The 18,663-nt window shown below is 42.4% G+C and overlaps 3 protein-coding genes across 5 annotated transcripts in view; 1 reads left to right on the top strand and 2 right to left on the bottom strand.

Moving 5' to 3' along the window:
• LOC146496599 (uncharacterized) overlaps positions 1-10,802 on the bottom strand; it is a 29,949-nt gene extending 19,147 nt beyond the window's left edge. Inside the window, exons 1-2 of one of the 2 annotated variants that reach the window (XM_085142879.1) lie at positions 10,501-10,802; positions 26-344 (exon numbers count right to left, since the gene is read on the bottom strand). In XM_085142879.1, coding sequence (XP_084999005.1) covers positions 26-320 — 295 coding nt within the window. In that variant the 5' untranslated portion in view covers positions 321-344; positions 10,501-10,802. The other variant, XM_085142880.1, reaches the window with a different exon arrangement.
• A 185-nt stretch (positions 10,803-10,987) lies between these two features.
• Positions 10,988-14,272, top strand: LOC146496598 (syncoilin-like). Of its 2 annotated transcripts, XM_085142892.1 has the most exons (5): positions 10,993-11,893; positions 12,133-12,614; positions 12,977-13,387; positions 13,457-13,581; positions 13,662-14,272. In XM_085142892.1, exons 2-5 carry the CDS (start codon positions 12,141-12,143, stop codon positions 13,699-13,701), a joined length of 1,050 nt encoding a protein of 349 aa, XP_084999018.1. In that variant the 5' UTR covers positions 10,993-11,893; positions 12,133-12,140; the 3' UTR covers positions 13,702-14,272. The 2 variants fall into 2 exon arrangements, with proteins under 2 accessions (XP_084999017.1, XP_084999018.1); XM_085142891.1 differs by having other exon boundaries at positions 10,988-11,893; positions 13,457-14,272.
• LOC146496597 (histone-binding protein RBBP4) lies at positions 13,859-18,623 on the bottom strand. The gene is made up of 11 exons (XM_085142888.1): positions 18,466-18,623; positions 17,903-18,050; positions 17,667-17,812; positions 16,765-16,938; positions 16,545-16,660; positions 16,258-16,418; positions 16,036-16,162; positions 15,880-15,957; positions 15,211-15,345; positions 14,562-14,672; positions 13,859-14,428 (listed from the first exon to the last, which is right to left on the bottom strand). The coding sequence occupies exons 1-11, from the start codon at positions 18,479-18,481 to the stop codon at positions 14,366-14,368; spliced, it is 1,275 nt and encodes a 424-aa protein (XP_084999014.1). The 5' UTR covers positions 18,482-18,623; the 3' UTR covers positions 13,859-14,365.
• Between the last annotated feature and the right edge of the window lie 40 nt (positions 18,624-18,663).

Raw genomic sequence — 18,663 nt, 5'->3', positions numbered from 1 at the left:
AAAATGAGACCATGTGGGATTTTACCATGGCTGTTGCCCTGCAGATGAGCCTGCCTTCCAGACTTCTGTCCTCCCTTGTGTCCACCCTGATTCCCAGCAGGGTGCCCATCCAAAGCCAGGTCCAGAGCAGGACCCAGCCCGGGGTTCTTCTCATTCAGGCTGAGATTCTTCCTCCTCTTACCCTTCAGCCAGCCCAAAGCGCGACCCAGCGAACGAGTGCGCTTCTTCCGCCCCTTTTTGCTGTGCTTCTCGTGAGCAAAAATGTTGACCACGTCCTGGGGAAGCAGGTCCCCAAACCCCAGTGAGTCACGGTTTGACATCCCACCTCACACTGGAGCTACACCCTGAGAAACAGGAAAGATATTACATTTTAGTTCTCATCCAAGCAACACATGCACCAGCACTCAAGAAGAGAGAATAAATGAAAGGCCCGAAAACTCTCTCCCACTGTTTTTCCCCAATCACAGTAACAATCAGCTTGCAGAGAGTAGAGGCCTACTTAAGGTGATAAATCAGTCACAGTGAGTTTTGAATGAAAAGTTGACAAAATGTTACCTTTACTACTTGTCAGAGCTGCCCTGTCATTAAGAAAACGCAACTGCATAACAGAAACTTGGGTTCAGCGCAGAAACCCTTTAACTCAAGAACTTCAAAATTCAGTCTTCTTACAATAAGTATATTTTCTTAGTTTGATTTCCTGAAAAAAATCAAAAGATAAATATCCCTTATTGTCATATACTTCCACGTGTGTTGTTTACATTTCAAGTTAAAGCTGTAATGCTTTCGGAAAAGCTTGACACTACAAATCTAGAATTAACACCTTTGCCTGCACCGACCAGACAAGCTACAGTTTGAATCCATTTCTATCCAGGTTCATGTAACACAAGCAGGCAAGACTTTGAAGGAAGGAATTAGGTGTATCTAAACTTGGTCAGCACAAAGTTGCAACCATGACATTAGAACATTTATACTGTAACCACAGCTTCAAGATGAGCACTGGCCCCTCTGTTATGGCACTAGCTAATGATGAGCTATCATTTCATAACGTAGCTGACCTTTCACCTTTGACCTCAGAGATAAATAATGTCATCAATTCATCAAGTTAAAATCATGTTCGCGGCAAAAGTTGGAATGAAAATGATGTTATGTGAGGCCTTTAGTGTCCTTGACCTTTGCCACAAATTTCTACTTAGTGGTTAGTGGTCAAAGTTAAATAGGGTCCCTCAGTGCACTTGTAAAAATATGACATTCATGATAATAGGATGGATGGACTTTTAGCCTTGCATTTATTTGCATCATTGGTTCAGTTGCCTAATTATGTATTTACAATAACTTGATTTTATGATGAAATGATTACCAGGGAGAACAATTGCTACGTTGTTGGTGGCTAACGTAGATCCAAAGCAACAAACAACCACACAGACAACAGAAAATGTAACCTCTTCATAAGCACAGAGGCACAACTCTGGGCAGAAAACCTAAAAACGACTACAAATATATCCGACATGTATCCCTGGTAGCAAAGTCTATTTTACTCAGACCATTCCTCCCGTGTTTGTGTTTGTGTGTCTCCGTGGTCACTGCTCATTCAGCCAGCACGCTCTATCCTACACAGACCCCCTCCAGCCTCTAAACCAAACTTCAGCTCTACAAAGAAAGAACTGGCACCGCTCCCTTCATTCCATAACGTGGAGTCATAATTCACAAAGCCACACCCGTAAGCTCACGCACTGCATACATACAGGCACAGCAGCACACTAAGAAGAGCAAAAAGACACAAAATAAACAGCAACCAGTGAGTGTGTCCATTCACGCACTTTTTATTGTCATCCCTCATTGTTTTCCTTTACTATTGTTTTATTCATCATCCACTGAATGAGCTCATCGCTTTGCTTCCTTCCTCCGCCCGTCACCTTGTTAAACTTCCCTACTCTGAGGCAGATTTCCCAGCCCTGCTCCTGGGGATCTGTAAGCTTACACTGGACTTTTTCCAGCTGCGGTTTTTATTAGATACTTATGTCCAAATCATAGTCTGAAAATAGGGACAAACTCTTAAGATGACAGGAGCTTGTAAGCAGACAAAGAATTAGGGAAGGTGGGAGTTGAGTCTGAGCGAGTAAATTATGAATCCCCCGGTGCAGTCGACAAAGTTCAGGCGTAAGTTGTTTCTTTGGCTGCTGTGCTGCTTTTTCCAAAAAGATTTAAGTAACGTGTGAGTAACACAGCCAAACATGTTTCTAGAAAGACTTTGAACCTTAAGTTGGTGAGACATGAAACTAAACCACACAAACCCAAAGTCGTGTTCTCTGAGGATTTACAAATGGGACTTTTTCCAAAACAGCCTCTCATTATCAAAACTGCAACAGGGAAGTGAGACGACTCTGGTCTGGGTGCATCATGTGGAAGATATTTAAGCAGATATGCACTTTTAAAACCAGATGTTTGACATTCTGTTTATTAAGTAACATTTTCTTTAGTCTTGGGTCAAATCTTGACAAAGTAAGATTCTCATGAGTAAAGAAAATGACACAAGGAATATATAACATCATTTTATACCTGACTCAAACTAATATAATCTTATTAAGGTCGGTGCCAGTTTGGAGTGTTAAACACCAACTGGGAAGTAATCCCAGAAGTTAAAAAAAAACATCTAACATGTGGATCAAGGTCTTAAGGTCAGCATCCCAATCCCTTTTGACCATCCCATGGTCATTACTTTTATATTACAAAAAAAAAAAAGGGGGGGGGGGGCGTCATGCTCCTGCTGTAGTTGCACTAAGACTGTGAAATTAGTTCCAATGTGACTTCAGACTTGCATCAACTGTGGCTGCTTTTGAATCTAAGTAGAAGATGCACTGCTGGAATTGCAGCTTCTAGAGCACAGATTAGAACCCAATCGTGGCATTTCCCCTTTAGAAAAAAAATTATTTCCCTTGGATCTGCCACAAACTAAAGCGATATCCATGTCTCTTTTATGAGGCTGAGGAACAGTAACCTTTAATGTTTAAATATATTAGGTTTTCCGTTTCGTAGTTCTAATGTGCAGCTGTCACATTAGAAATAAACAACATTATAAATAGCAAATATAGCGGCCATCATGGTGGTGCAGCGGTTAGCATATCAGCCCTGGGTTTAGATGGAGTCTGGGGCCTTTCTGTGTGCAGTTTGGATGTTCTCTCCGTGTCTGCCTGAGTCCTCTCCAGGAATTCCGGCTTCCTCCCACACTTCAAAGACATGCATGTGGTTAGGTTAATTGGCGATTCCAAATTGGCTGCGTGAATAGTTTTCTCTCTCTGTGTGTGAGCCCTGTGATAGATTAGCGACCTGTCCAGGACGTACCCTGCCTCTCGCTCTATGACAGCTTGGACAGATACCTGCCTCACACAACCCCAGACTGGATAAACCGAATTATATGGATGTTTAAAAATATAACTTATTTTAGCAGTCTATGCCTCGGTGCATTATATCCCAAGATTAATGTTTTCCTGTGGCATTAACGTCATGCATTCTTTGCAACAGTGTGAAATTTTCACCCATTTATATCACCACTTTATCCTTATCTAACTTTAACTGTGATACTCATAGGGATTATTTAATGTGGAAGAAGAGTCATATGACGTGTGTAACACACCTTCCTACACCTTCCGCTGTCATGATATCTGCATCCAACTAGGAACAACAACAACAAAACAACAACAAGGACTTTAGGTATTGTCAAACCAGCTAATGGAAAGAAAGCCTGGCCATGTTTGAACTCTTTCATAATTCACCCCTCAGGGTGTTTTGTAAGTATTTCCATGAACAGTTTAAATTCCGACCTGGTGATATTTTTCAAGTCCCCTGATTTATCCTGAAGGACACAAAAATGTCACTGGAGCTCAGAAATTGCTTGTTTTTTAAATCTTGAATTAAAAGACGATGTGTCTTTTTATGCAGAGCACTGATCAGGTTCTGTCCATGAAAGTATTATACTGTATTTCTAGTACTACCTGAATTACTTTACCTCGCTAAGAACCCAAACAAATCCTGTTTTTCCTAGCTTTTTTTGGAACGTGCTAACTCGAGAGTGACCTCACTTCCAACTTGCAGTATCTGGATGGCAGCACTCATCCTTGATGAAGCCAGTCCTTGCAGAGATATTTGAGTCCAAACAATGCCGCTTATATGGAAGAAAGAACATAATTAATTAAGTTTCTGGCCTCACCAGAAAGACGTTTGCACCCGAACTCATGCCTGAAGTATGCAGTTCAGTCTGAGAGGCTTAAGATGAATACTTGAAGAGCTTTTCTAAACATTATACATAATGTGGGTGTTTTTGAAGGAGTTGTTATCTTAATCTGGACAAGCTGAACTTGTTATCCACTGCCGCACATCTGAAATGACAAAGTGCCAGTGTGTGTGTGTGTAGCCGGTGCCCCATGAGGAGTGAGCTGCAGTGAAAGGCTAGTAAAAAAGAAAGGGTATCCATCCTTTTCAGAGAAAAGTACGAGGCCTCTCCCCACACTAAGCCCTGTGTTTCTCCTGCTCCAAATTACAGTCATTAGGGCATGACTAACATCCATGCATCTGCACTGGCTTCAGCCGCCAATAATCAAGACGCCTCTCATGGGAGAAGAGGGGAGTGCAACAACTTCTCGTGTTACTTCCACAGCAGAGGGAGCAGAGCAATACTAAGAAGTCTAGGATGTAGACGAGACCACCCAGCTGATCACTGTCTGTGCAGTCTGGTCACAAAGAGTTGACTCATGCCACAATTGCAACCTGCAATTTTCTATTTTACAAACAAATCTAATTTGGTGACGTACACAGTGGAGTTTCCTTAAAAAAATAATAATAATAATAAGTAACTGTTTCTTTCTTTCATGAGGAAATTTATTTAGACAATAGAAATGGTTATTTAGACTTTAAAAATTCCTATCACAATTCTTTTTCTAGCAAATAAGCTTTAAACACACCATTACTTTTCAAAATAAAGCATCAAAATGCTAATTACAGAGCTGCCTTATTCCCCCAGCAATTACTAAACACCAAACCTTTGTTACAGTTGACACACAAACTCAGGGCTCAAAAGAATCTAAAATCAGAGCATTTGGGAGGATTTGTAGTGACACAGCACATCTGTGTGTATAATATATTCAGAAAAAAATCACAATCAAGACATAAGCTGATTTACAAACAAAAACAGCTGAGTGCCCTTTCTACACGTCTCTCTCTTTCTGACACACACACACAAACGAGCGCGTGCGCACGCAAAACCTGCTGTGGTTTTTAAACCCAACCCCAGCCTGCCAGAGCAGGCATGTGTTCCAACACGCTGTTTACTTATCCTTTACAAAAGACGTCAAGCTTTGCGTTGGACAGGAGATACCTCTCTAACGCAGCAAACCTCAACGTGGTGTGTCAATACCTGCAGAGCGGCTGACATTGACAGCAGTGTGTACACACCAGCATGAAGTAAACAGGAGCTGATAATAGTTTACACACTCTTGACAAATAGACTGAGCATAACTGGAAAGACGATTTATTGATTATGCACTACCGACCGCTACAGTATACGCCATTTGGCCGCAATGTTAAAACCAGTGGCGGCTGAAGTACATGCATAACTAATATGCAATTTAATGCACCAAATAGTATATGAGAAATTAATCAAAAGGACATAAGTTTGTTTAAATTAGCTTTTGTTTATCTTTGGTTAAAATTTACTTTCCCATGTAATTTGTTGATTTTTTTAAAACTATTTTGTAATGTTGTTGTTAAAGCTGACCTCATGACAAACTTTGAATATCATTCTTCATTTGCATAATGAAGCAGAAATATAAAAGAAAAAAAAAACATTATTTATGTCCAAGTACATACAAAGTTAAATTTATAAATAGAGAATTAAATAGAAAAAGTAGATACACAAGTGTCTACATATGTTCAAAGGTAAATAAATACGCAGTCATTTTACAGATCAAACAAATTAAAGATTACTTTTATTCCTAACAATATATTGTTTTTGCTGCATTTTATGGAATTTGTTTATTTTGTAGTTTTTGACCACTTTGGTGCTACACAGTACCACCCATCCAAACATTACTGCAGATCAAGCACACAACTCCATGGCAATGGCACTCCCCAGTGTCAGCAGAACTCCCAGCATGGCAATGTCTCCCACTGTAATAGCTCATCTGGTTGATTTCAAAAGAAAACCTTGCTGCAGCCTGTCCAGTCCTCCTCACTGTCTACTGCCTCATCACGACAAGGAAAAGACAAGAGGGTGTATCATTGATATACACAGCCACCTCTGAAATCTGTACCCCTTGCTGTCCTAGCTAAAAAAAAAAACCTGCCTAACAACACAGTACAAGGTACTGACCCCGACTTCCATGCTCTTCCTTCTCTGTGCCTGTTCGGGATATGCTGCAACAAGCCTGATCCACAAAGGCCCCACCCTACAAGGACCAAAGCTGTCCATGTCCCCTAGAATAAAGAGCTGTAGTGTGGGCATGACGGAGGCCTAAATGATATCAGGAAGGTGGGTTTCAATGTTGTGGTTAAACAGTCAAAGCCAGCTCGGGAAATTGAATTCCAGAACAAATCCAGGTCTCGTGTCCACATTTAAACGGGCAGGTCAGCTAAGTTACAGCAACATAAAGCAATGACACCAGCCTTGCCTGAAGCAAAGCGCTTTGTAACTGTGGTTACAAATTAAGGATAATACCCCACAGAGCTCACAGAGCTTTCAAACATCTTCCCTTGACAAACCAGCGTGGAGAGAAAAAAGACGGAAAGCTAGCTGTGGCAGGAATAAAAAACAAAACACTAAAGTTAAGCGCACACACCCTCAGCAGATCAGAGCCAAAGTGGAGTATCACAAATACAACTATCACTGTTGTCTTTTTTTGACTCCAACAGACATCTGTGCATTACAGCGACTTCGCACAACACTCCCTTTAAACTGGAGTCTTATCACGTAAATATGAGCAATAGGAATTTCACAAGTAGTTGCATGGGGGATGAGGGGAGGAGGGGGCTTGGGGAAGTGTAACTTTTGACCGCAGTGAGTCATACAGGGAAGCTGATGGAGCAGACTCTGCTGCCTCACAGGGATAAGGCAAAGCCAAGAGGGTGTGGCAATAATACAGACAGCCACCTTTGTTTGAACTAGGACTGGCTCAGTTTAACCAGAAGGCCATTCACATCTAATGCCTGACCTGTTGGTTTCACATGGCACGACTGCTCAGCTGGCAGCAAGCAGGGTTAAGATCGGGCTGCAAATGGTTTAGTCACCATAGGAAGAGGAAACATAATAGACCAACAAGCTCATTCTCCTTTAGAGAGAGGAGGAGCGCTTTGGATCTGTTCCAGTCTTCTTTCAAAAACCAGAAAGTTGTTTACAGTAACAGCCAGTTTGGAAAATAACAGTATTCGCACTTACAGCTATTCTGTTGCTAAATAGCAAGTGTTTAGCAGTGAGAAAACTGGTGTTACTGTTCAGCACCTGCAGGCATCTGTCAGGGCGGTGGCTGTCTTCTTTGGGCATTATCAAACAAAGAAGAGTGCTGCTAAGACTTAAGCTGCCTTGCCTGAACTAGAACTCTGCATATTCATGCAAACACTTGATGTGCAAGAAACGCTGCTGCTGTGATGGATGATGTGGCCACTATAAGAGACAAACTGGAAATACTTAATTCCTACAGCTCAAGGCGGTTTTCACAACTGAAACCAGGGACAGCCGGTGAAATGAGACACGTTTTATGGGCCGAGGGAATCTCGAGGAAACCATTCACCATACACCCACCATAAAGGAAGCGACCTCCTCTTTCGGTTTAGACTCAATAGAAACATTTTTGAATACATAATGGCTTCAAATGTCTAGCAGAACTTTCAATCCAGGACCTGGAGCATGAACACACATGTCATTGATGCAATCTTTTGAGCTGAAAGATGACATCTTTGTGGTCCTTCTGTTTGCTCCAAAAAGGGTACGGTTTCAGGAAACTGTCATACAAATAAACACAATAACGCCGCAAGGCAATAATGACACAAATGAACCAAAATGCTATGAGGTTAAAGGCGGTTACAGATGGTCCGTGCACGTATGCGTGCATGTGTGTGCGGGAAAGAGAGACAGATCTGTGTAAGGAAATGCAACTTGGCATGCTGCAAGGCCGCTGTAGCCGTGCAGCAGCTTGTCTGGTAAGAACAGCAGCTGCATTCCTGAGAGATTTATAATTACCGACTGAGGAACTCTTCTTTCCAATCCTGCTTTCATCCCCCCCCCAGCATCAAACACACACACCTCCTCACCCCCTCCACCAATTCCCCTTTTTTTCACCCCATGCAGTGGCCTTCTAGGAGACAGCGCCATGAAAGAAAAATGGATAATGGCTGGCGCATGGAAGTCATTTTGAGATAACATTATAATGTGTGGTTGTGTGCGCTGGCCCAGATTGTTGTTCCCTGTGTTTATGCAATATTTTAACGTCTATGAGAACAGGGCAGATTGCAAATGGAGGTACTGTAGGTGGGCAACAGCAAAGTGATATCTATTAAATGATAATCTTAACTAGAGGTAAGGTGTGAATGGCAGTGCTTACCTTTTTCAATGCAAAAGCTGGATTTAAAGAGAAAAAAAAAAGTCTGGAAAGTTGGCGAGTTGCGACAAAGTCTTGTTTGCTTTGCCTCCAGGGGTTGCTGGGGGTCTAAGTCTGGACTGCAGTCTCTGCAGAGTTTAAAGACCTCTGGACTGACAGGTCAGACGCAGATAAAAAGAAACTGCTGTGCAGCAGCAGTGACCAGCTCACAGAAAAGGCAAACACAGCTGGACAGCGAGGTTTAAAAATACATCCTGGCATCTTTGTGTCTCCGCTCAGCCCAAGTCAAAACAATATCCTTTCAGTTTGAAGCTCACTCCGTCTGACAGTTGCTTGGCTCTGGCAAGTGTGGGAATAAAAACACTTGAAAGAGCTTGGAGCACAACTTATGTGAAGCCTCAGAAAGACACTAAAGTAAACAACCTCAGTCCCAAATTGAGTAAATCATGATGACTTGGATGGCCGGCTAACAGCCACTGATTGGATTTTTCATCTCTTGATAAGGGCTCATTGATTAACTTAATCATCAGTTAATCTCTCTGATTAATGGCCTGCTTTCTTCTACGCATCAGTCAGGCGTTTCCGTTCTCTGCAGGCCTGCATGACACACAGAAATCAGTCACTCGGTGATCACACACACTCGTGCGCATTTTGTGTCTTGCAACATTCGATTGCTCCTCTTGTTGCCGTTGTTGACCGGCAGCTCTCCCCTTTCCTCCACTGATCTCAGTCACGTGTGAACCACAGCACACAGCTGAACCTACCTGTCTGCTTACCCAAGATCCGAGTGCACTTACACCCCTTAGCTCCCAGTGTAATCTTCATCCCGGCCCTCTCCTCACATCCTTGCCTTTTGTCATCTCATCTCTGCCTTAACGTCTGCTCCCCTCCCCAAATCTCAGGTTTCTACCGGGTTCCGCCATGCATCCAAAAGTGCTTACACAACGCACCTGTAATGGGTACAAGCCCAAGCATGGCAGGCTGGCCAAGAAGGAGCACCAGTATGTGACACACCCTTTTTAAACAAATGGCTCAGTCTCAGCCTCACCTTTTAGAAAGGTATAACAGCTAAACCTGCAGCTAAAAAAAACAACCCAAACAACTGAAAGTGCTGATTGGTTTTTCAGAGAAGTTTTGATTATTGGAAGCTCATTCCAGACCAAAGTCCAGCAGATGCTGCTGCAGCAGACAGCCAAAAGGGGGAAAGGGAGGGGGGAGTCCTAAGGTGGTCGTGTTATCTCCCTCGGGTTAATCAGCAAGCAGTGGGTTATCAAGTGCGTGTTAACTGCCATTTATTAAAAGAAGTGTCAGGGGACTATGCCGTAAAAAGTGTGCTACTGGATCAGTGACTGGACCCAACACAATACCCTTCATTGTCACGAGCTCCATGGCTAAGAGAAGCACTACAGGTCTTAGATTACCTCTGTATAGGATCCCTTAGCTGAGAAGCAACTCTCCCACACCTTGTTTTCCACACATGCCTATACTTAACCTCTAGCCATGGAGTTGCAATTTGAACCAAACTTTATTTGAACAGACTTGAGATCCCTGGTTCTGACATATATGGACTGTTTTTCTTTACTTCTGGGCTAAAATTACCGTACTTATGTTGCCCATAATTAAAAACCTGCATTAGGAAGAAAAAAAAATCATGCTGATATAACAGCTTCACTTCTAAACCTCTTTCTTCACGCCTTCAAAAGCCAGTCAATCATATTGATCCTTATCTGTTTTTTTTTCCTATGCAGGAATATTAAACCCTTTCTCCTAAAATTCACGCCACAGCTCAGTTTCGAGGGACTTTCCCAGCAGGAATTCCAACAAAAAAAATAGATAAATAAAAATAATGCCAACACAATAAGGTAGCCATTAATCTGTCGCTTAAGTTCGACAGATAAAAAAGAAGTGTCAGACGTACCGTAACGAAACTTTAAAGACTGGTTTAGCCGCTCTCCATTTGAAGCGTCGCCCTGCTTCGCCCTCGCTCTCCAACTCCAAACTTTCAGCGCCCGAAGGAAAACTCCAGGTGAAGCATTTCCGTGAAAAGTTAAACTTCAGGAAGCAACTGCAGCCTGGATGTGTTTGCACGCCCGGCTTCAGCCCTCGCGTTTAAGGTGCCAGGAGAGCGTGTCCTCTGCTGCCAGCGTCGTTTGTCTGCGGACGCTTCACTGAAGCAAAAAAGTGGGACTACCGAGAAAAGTCGCGCCGCAGTCGACCCGAGGTTCCTACCTGACGGAGGCTGGGCACACTCAGGTGAGCGCGCGGGTCTGCGGCCGTTGATTTGGCGACATCTAGCGGTGGAACGAGGAATAACGAGCTTATAGCATGGAGCAGACTGGGGAGAAACTGGAACTTAATTTTCCCACGGTTAGTTTACGTTTCAGGTATTTACGTCTGCATTTTTTATTCATGAAGACTACTTAAAGAAACTGTAGATAAAAGCTTGCGTGGTGAATAGAGGTGGTCACACCAAATGTTGACTTTCAAGCTCGTTAGAGCTGTACACACGCATGTATGTTTGCACACGTTTCCAGCAAAACATAAAGAAACGAAGGGTGGCTCAAGACTTTTGCACAATACTGTAATAATACAAGAAAATTTTCTTTGTCCTTCTTTAACCTTTTGGATATTCTTGAAAATATCCAAAGTTACTAGCATGAAATTTTGTATTTCAATAATATTATATAATAAAAAATATAACTTATTACTTAAAGATGTTCACATCTTCCAGATCACCTCCTTCATTAAATCCATATTCACATGTCTGAGTGTGTGTTTGTTTCCACTTGTCTGCGAGGAGTGTGATAGGCAGTATGCAAAACACCTCAAACAAATACTGTTACATAAACCATGCAAACTTGGTCAGCTGAGCTGAGTCCTGGAGGAAGATATTAATTGAAAAGCATGCATGGTCCTGCTAATGTTGACACCTTTGCCTGTAAGGTAGTCTGGGGTACACTTGTGGAAAGTTATTGCTCAGCTCGGCTTTCCACCATGATGTCACTACCTTCTTAAACACACATTGAAACAGGTTGTGAAGAAGGGTAAATATAGCTCTCTGTGGCACCCGGGCTGGTCCGGACATGCGCTAACTGCCACATCCAGAGCACACTGAGTCTGCTTCCAGCACTGACACAGTTTGTGAGCCCATGAGGGAGTCTTAGATAGAGTTTCTCCCAGGCCTCCAGTGTTATTAATAAACACAAAGTGTGCCTCTGTTTTCCTGGAGACAGACACTGCAGACCTCTTCCTAACAGAAAACTGTGCTAACACAGTAACTGCCTGAACATTTAGTCGGACTGCCAGTCAACGTAAGTACACATCTATGGTAATAAAAACTGTTTCTTTAATTATTTGACAGGTTGAAAGGTTCTGTAGTGTGAAGCTTTAGGACAGGCCTCTCAACTTGAACAGCTATCAGAATGATTGATGTGTTTGCCTTTACAGTTCATTCCTCTGTCATATAAAACAATCTGTAAAGGAATAAGTGTTTTGAAAACCACAGTCTTACCAGGTGCTGTTTTTAATGGCTCTCGCTTTGTTTTCTTAGATTCTCTCATGGATGATCAAAGCTCAGTACAGGATGGAAACTCCATGTTATCTACTGATGACTCACATGTGCAGCTGAGACTTTCTGAAGATTTCTCACCGAGCAACCGCACAGACTCTGAAACACTAGGTAGATTTGCTCAAGATCCTATTCTACGCTCGGAACAGGTGGACATGGAGAGCTTGGGTGAACTCTTTGAGCACTGCATACAGCGAGTATCCCATCTAGAGAGGCAAAGAGATGTGCTGATACAGGAGCTTCTGGTTCTGCAGGAACCTATGCAGCAAGTTGTGGGGCACCTGAGAGCGAAGCTGGAGGGAACACGCAGGCTTCTCGCTCTGGCTCAGCTGGATTATGTTGCGGTTTGTGAGGATGTGCAACAGGTAAAGAGGAAACTGTTCACCACAGCCAGAGACTGCATCCAGAGCCAGGTGAAGCTAGCCGAGCAGGAGTACGAGGTGGCTCAGTCTGCTGTTACTCAGGTAGAAACCACAGGCTTTACATTTAATGATTTACTTCTGTAGTGTAGGTTTGCTTAGTATAGCAACATCATATAAAACTTGGGGTCATCATGGCTGCAGCTTGTTTATGGTTTGATTTTCAGTTATTTGAGTATCATGAGTATGAGTTCTTGTTGTTTTAGTTCTAGCTACTGTTTGCACCCTATAGAGAAATTAGCATTCAGATAAATTCATGTACCCAACTAAGCTACTGGGTAGTTTCCATTTCCACTCTCTTGCTATATGGGATCCTTTTATTTGCTGAATGTTTTTACCCACAGGTAAAAAATAGCCTCCACTATCAAATTTAATACTTTTCATTCTTATTTTACATCTCTTCATAGGAAGAACTCAAGGCTCAAATTCAAAGTCTGACCCAGGAGTTGGTGCAGCTGGAGGACGCCCACCAGAACCAGCTCAATTCCCTCCGTGATCAGGCCACTAAGCCTTGCAGGCCCAGGGCCATGAGTGACATCAGCCAGTGTCGCCAGGCCTCCATCGGACTGCAGCGAAGGCTCAGTGGCAGTGTGAAGATGTTGGAAGGCTGGTACGAGCCTCGCCTCATGATTCTGCTGAAGAGAAGGCAGGTTGGGGAGGAAGCTTTGAGAAAAACCAGGGAGCAGGCAGTGGACCTGAGAGCCAGGCTGAAGCCTCTGAGAGAGGAGATACAGAGGCTGGAGGTGCAGAGATCATGTCTGGAACAGAGGATCACTCTTTTGGAGACAGAGCGGCAGGAGAGCACTGCACAACATAAGGTACAAGAGAGGTTGGATAGAACAGATGTTCAGTAAAACTAGATGACAGTATGTTTTTATTTTATGCAGGAGACTGTGGAGAAACTAAGAAAGACTCTGAGAGAACTAGAAATGGAGTTTGAAGTTCAGAGAAAATCGAAGAAAGGCTTGGAAGATCTTAAAGATGGCCTTTTAGCAGAGCTGACATTTCTGAGGTGGGTTTATCCCAATCATTTCTGCTTTAAGTTAGTAAAAGTCAAGATAATAAATGAATAATAAACGTATTTTCTTATAGGGGCTGTGAACTCAGTGACATTACAGAGGAAGAGTCATAATTTTCACTTTCCAGAGGTTCCTCATCAGACATGAGACCAAATCACAACGCTGACATTACATGTTTGAAAATGCGGTCTACTTAATGAAACGTCTTGTTGCTCGCTCACATCCGACTTAACATCTAAAATGTTGTGCCAAGAAAACAAAGCAAACAGCTTTACTGTAAATATTTTTATATGAATATACTTAAGTACACAAAAGATCAGATGCAGAGAAAATGCAGAGAAAAAAAAACACATACAAGTGACAACACAATTTGGGGGAATTTCTTACTACAAATACCAGGCAAATTAAGAGGCTCAACCTACAGTATGTACAATAACATTTAAAAATGGATCTTCCACAGAAATGTTTCTGCTCAACTAACCAAGATGGAAGAAATAAAACCAACAAAATGCACACTTAGGTGATCATAAACATGTCTGTGGTTTCATCACGAGTCAGATTTCAGTTCGAAAAACTAAAAAGATCTAAAAATCTGATCATTAGAGACCTTTTCTTAAACATGTCACGTGATGACATGGCAGCATTTTATTCTTTTATTTTCTACAAAACACTGCTGCTCAAAATGTATTTTAAAAAGACTGCTTTTTCACCCAGTGCTGGTAAACGGATCCATTTTTAATGAGCAGGTCAAAAGAAGAAAACACGTGGAGACCGGACTCATGCCTGGACTTCTGAATCTGCGGCACCTTCTGGGTCCTCGTCATTGTAGATATTTTCAGCCTGCAGATAATTGCCAAAAAAAATAAAAGATTTTTAATGTAACTGCTCTTCTATGTTATAATAATAAATGCACTTTACTATTCAAGTCCTTGCTGTGTTGTAACTGATCGAGTTTTCTTAACAAAGCCTTTACCATCTGCCACACTTGCATGATGTTGTCCTCTGATACTGAACAGATGACCCACGGCTCGTTGGGGTTCCAAGAGAAGTCTGAGATCTTAGCTGTGTGTCCTCCGTGGATGAACTGAAACGAAATGAAGCAGAAAGATTTAGCACAATGATCAAGATTTAGCTTAAAAAATAAAACAAAGCCAATGTTTGAAAGCAACATTACAGTATTTCCTACACAAAGAGAAAGGCATGCTCTTCCAGTGTGGTGGTACCTTATTAACAGACCAACCAAGTCACTGTTAAGGCAGTGACCACTGCCTCTCTAGAAAAATCATGTAGCTTGCTGGACTCCAACTCTCTTGTCATGGATTGCATTTGGTGACAGTAGTCCTTGTACTGCTCCACAGAGCCGCTGCAAGCTGCAGGGTCACTAACTACAAACTGCAGCAGGTGGAGAAGTTTGTGTGCCAGTAGACATTTCTCAGGCTGCTGAGCAGAACAATGACTATCATCACCAGCTGCAGTCCATGCATTGGTGGAGCTATAGTCCATTTGCTAGACAAGACTCTTACTGGAGAGTGTGGGTGCATAGAGCCTCTGACGTCACCACAAATATGCTCATTTTGTTGAGAAAAACTGCATCATCACCACCGCTCATTGTCACAGCTCACCAGCAGCTCAGGAGGGCCATCCTCAGCATCCTCTGGTGACTGCTCCTCTCCAATCTTACTGAGGTCCCAGACGTTGAGCCGCCTGTCGGTGCCGCTGGAGGCCAGGATGGTTTCGTTATGAGGAGACCACTGAACCTGTTGGAAAAAGATGTGGATATGAAACCTCTGCAATTAAGTCCCTCTTGCAGTACTTTGGTGAATATAATTGTAAATATTATATCTATACAAAGAATTAAATATTCAACCCTAAATTCCAAGGGTACAAGCAAGTGTACAACCAAAAGCTTTAAACAATTCACCATCACATATTTTCACAAGTTACTACAAAGTCCTACAATCCTTTTTCTCAAAAATGTTTTTCCCAAAGTTGAAAAATTTTTAACTCCTGCATCAGACAACACTGTTTTCCACCAGCTCACCTCATTGTATTGACTTTGTATGCAACTGTAACTGTAAAAGCAAACAGCTTCCTGACAGTTCGTCTTTTTGTTAACTTAATTATACCATAAATAGCAACTGCATTTCATCTTTTGTAGCCAAAAGCTAGTTAATCACCAGACACATATTTCAGCCTAAATAGCCTCACTCCACAATGCAGTTAGTAAGCTGAAACATTCAAGCCGAAGTTTGCACAACTACAGATTTATTGCGAGGAAGTTCACTTCTTACCTGGAAGATCTCGTCCTTGTGGGATTCAAACGAGTGAAGCTTCAGCTTCAGGTTCCTCAAGTCCCAAAGAGCCACAGTCTGCAAGTAAAAGGAGGCCGATTCAGTACAGTATCAAGATGCTATTCACTGTAACTGTCTGAAAGAAAGACGCCTCACCTTATCTGCAGAGCCAGTGGCAAGAATGAACTCGCTGTAAGGATTGAAAGACAGGCAGTTGACCTCAGCAGTGTGGGCGTCCACTGCATGGCTGGGCTTGGAGGTGTTGTTGGACCGCGTGTCCCAACTGTTCCAATAACAGACAAAAGCATCAGTGTCAGGAAGAAATGTGAAACTGAACAACAACTTTGTTTTCGATGAGTCATCGCTGAGGCTGCTTACATCATGAGTTTCTGGTCATCTGCCACAGATCCAAAGAGCGATTCATGAAGAAGGTGCCATGAGACGTCCTCCACCACAGCAGTGTGGCCTGTGAAGATAGTCTTGGCATCCACAATCTTCCCCTCTTTGGGAACTGTGCTGATATCCCACAGGCATATAGTCTGCAAAGAGCACAGACGAATTAAAAAAAAGAAAAAAAAAGAAGTAACAAATGATTTGTAATGTGATAGAAGACAAAAAAGCATTTTAACAAGAATAAGGTAGGCATGTCAAGACAGGTTTCTTACATGGTCATCAGAAGCACTAAGGAGACAGCCACTAAGGTTTGGGTTCCATGAGAGGCCATAGCCCTCCTTCTGGTGGCCCCTCAGACGGAGATCTGGGGTGCATTCTCCAGAAGGGTCTTTAACAGAAATAATGTCAGTGTTAAAAAGCCTGTAGAGCTTCAAATGTAGCGACACATGATATACAGTTATGCAAGAAAAAGTGTTCTTTCTGCAAACCTACCTGGCTTGGAGGGGTGCTTTGTGTAATCAAAGACTAGCACATCACTGGTGGGGGTTTTGGTGGCAATGATACAAGGATTCTGAGGCATGTATCGGGCTCTGTTCACTTCTCCTTCATGGTTGATCTTGATCTCAATCTCTATTTTCCCACTAACAGATCCAAAACCTCCAAACTCTGAAATAAAAAGACAACAGATACATAAAGCTCTTCCATTCCATGAAGCAGGTTTTAGGGTGACCTATGCACCAGGGATTTTTATGTATTTAGACAAAAAATGCAACCCTTAAGTTACATAGTGTCTTTTATGCCCAATGTTCCTGTTAACCAGTTTTGCTCTTAATAAATGTTTAATAAACATATTACAGAACTTTAAAAAAGCGATTTAAAAAGTACGTAACCTACTATTCTACTTATTCAGCTGACATTCACTATTGCCCTTGCTTCGCTGAATGAGGTTAAATTTGATTCATGCTGTTATACATACATTACTTCCTTTTCCTTCCTCTTGTGAGCAGAGTTGCCCATAGCCAACAATGGTGTTCTTTCTGCACCATCACACAATTATCAATAAGCTATATAGGAGTTGGATAGCGCTACATTAACAATGTGCAAAATTAAAAGACTACTGAAATGTCCTCCAAACTCTCTGCATTCACCAGGTCTAACAACATTTTCTGGTGGAAGTGTACTAGTATTACTGTGCTAAAGTTGGATTAGATCGATTAAATCAATATCATCCAAAACCAGCTTAGGCATGTGAATTAGTCTGTTTATAAGTGTTATTGGCATGTTTTGCATGTAAAGATCCCTTGAGAACACTATGAAACTATAAGTTATTCTATGACCTCTTACTGGTGGTGCTCTTGTAACATAGGTTCTCAGTGGACTTTTTATGCTCTCACCTCCTTTCTCGCTGTCATAGTGTGAAGCATCAAACTGTGCATCATCATTCGGCAGCTGAACGCTGGCAATTACGAGGTGATTCTGCTCATCAGAAGTATGGGTCCCCAGAACCAGCCTGTGCACACTGTAGTCCTTTCCCTCTGGTCTGTGGACATATCGCATGACATTTACGTATCTGCTACAATATCTTGTTGTGACTTGGAGCCTGAAAAGGTGTTGCAGAACTCCCATTTACCTGGTGACATCTGGGAGCCACTGAGCAGTGAGGCTTGGCCACTCCAGAGCATGGGTCATGACCAGATCATAGAGGAAAGGGGTGTTCTTCTTCCAAATCTTATACTCCTCGTTGATCACCCTTTCCTCCACAGCGTCATCAAAAGCCGCTGCAACAGTAACATTTAACAAAAAGCTACGTTATAGTCAAATTTACAAACATATGCAGCAGCTACTTGAGGAAATCTTTTCCTTCCTAGCGTTTTAGTTGATTTTATCAATAAAGTAACAGTAGCACACAATGCTAGAGCAGCTGTTGTCCATATAAATAAATAATACAGTCTTTCTGAAGATTATTATAGTGGGGCAGTATATCTGACTGCACTGGTTTAAAACCCTTTCACCGGCGCGTTAGCAGCTAATGCTAACATCAGCTAACAGCTAGCTGAGTGCTTTCTAACAATGAAAGGTGATGCTGGCTGGCGCGCCAACCACCGCCGCTACATCCTGATTCGCATTTTCTGTCACTCTTGACAGCACACACATATAAATAACGTTCTCGTTAAAAAACGTAGACGTCCTTACCGTCTTTATCAGCCATTGTGTGGTTATAATACCGCTACTAATGACAAAAATAAGTATTTTTTAGGGAGAGCGCTCAGAAGACAGCACGACGGCTCGCAATGGCGCCAACTCCATAGAACGCGCCTAGCCAATCAGAGTCGACGACAAAACCGACAGGAAGTCGTTACGCGACACATTACTACATCCGGTGCTGTGCCA

The sequence above is a fragment of the Neolamprologus multifasciatus genome, chromosome 19, assembly GCF_963576455.1.
Source record: "Neolamprologus multifasciatus chromosome 19, fNeoMul1.2, whole genome shotgun sequence".
NCBI lineage: Eukaryota > Metazoa > Chordata > Actinopteri > Cichliformes > Cichlidae > Neolamprologus > Neolamprologus multifasciatus.
The sequence above is the reverse complement of the archived record's forward strand: the minus strand, read 5'-3'. Positions and strand labels throughout refer to the sequence as shown.

What these genes read in the sequence shown, in the direction of transcription:
- LOC146496598 (XM_085142891.1), top strand. Translation starts at nt 12,141, where the DNA reads ATGGATGATCAAAGCTCAGTACAGGATGGAAACTCCATGTTATCTACT. An exon ending in CTCAGTCTGCTGTTACTCAG is followed by an intron (nt 12,615 to 12,976) that starts GTAGAAACCACA and finishes ATCTCTTCATAG; the next exon opens with GAAGAACTCAAGGCTCAAAT. An exon ending in AGAGCACTGCACAACATAAG is followed by an intron (nt 13,388 to 13,456) that starts GTACAAGAGAGG and finishes TATTTTATGCAG; the next exon opens with GAGACTGTGGAGAAACTAAG.
- LOC146496597 (XM_085142888.1), bottom strand. An exon ending in GATGACCAGAAACTCATGAT is followed by an intron (nt 16,163 to 16,257) that starts GTAAGCAGCCTC and finishes TTATTGGAACAG; the next exon opens with TTGGGACACGCGGTCCAACA. An exon ending in TCATGCAAGTGTGGCAGATG is followed by an intron (nt 14,429 to 14,561) that starts GTAAAGGCTTTG and finishes AATTATCTGCAG; the next exon opens with GCTGAAAATATCTACAATGA.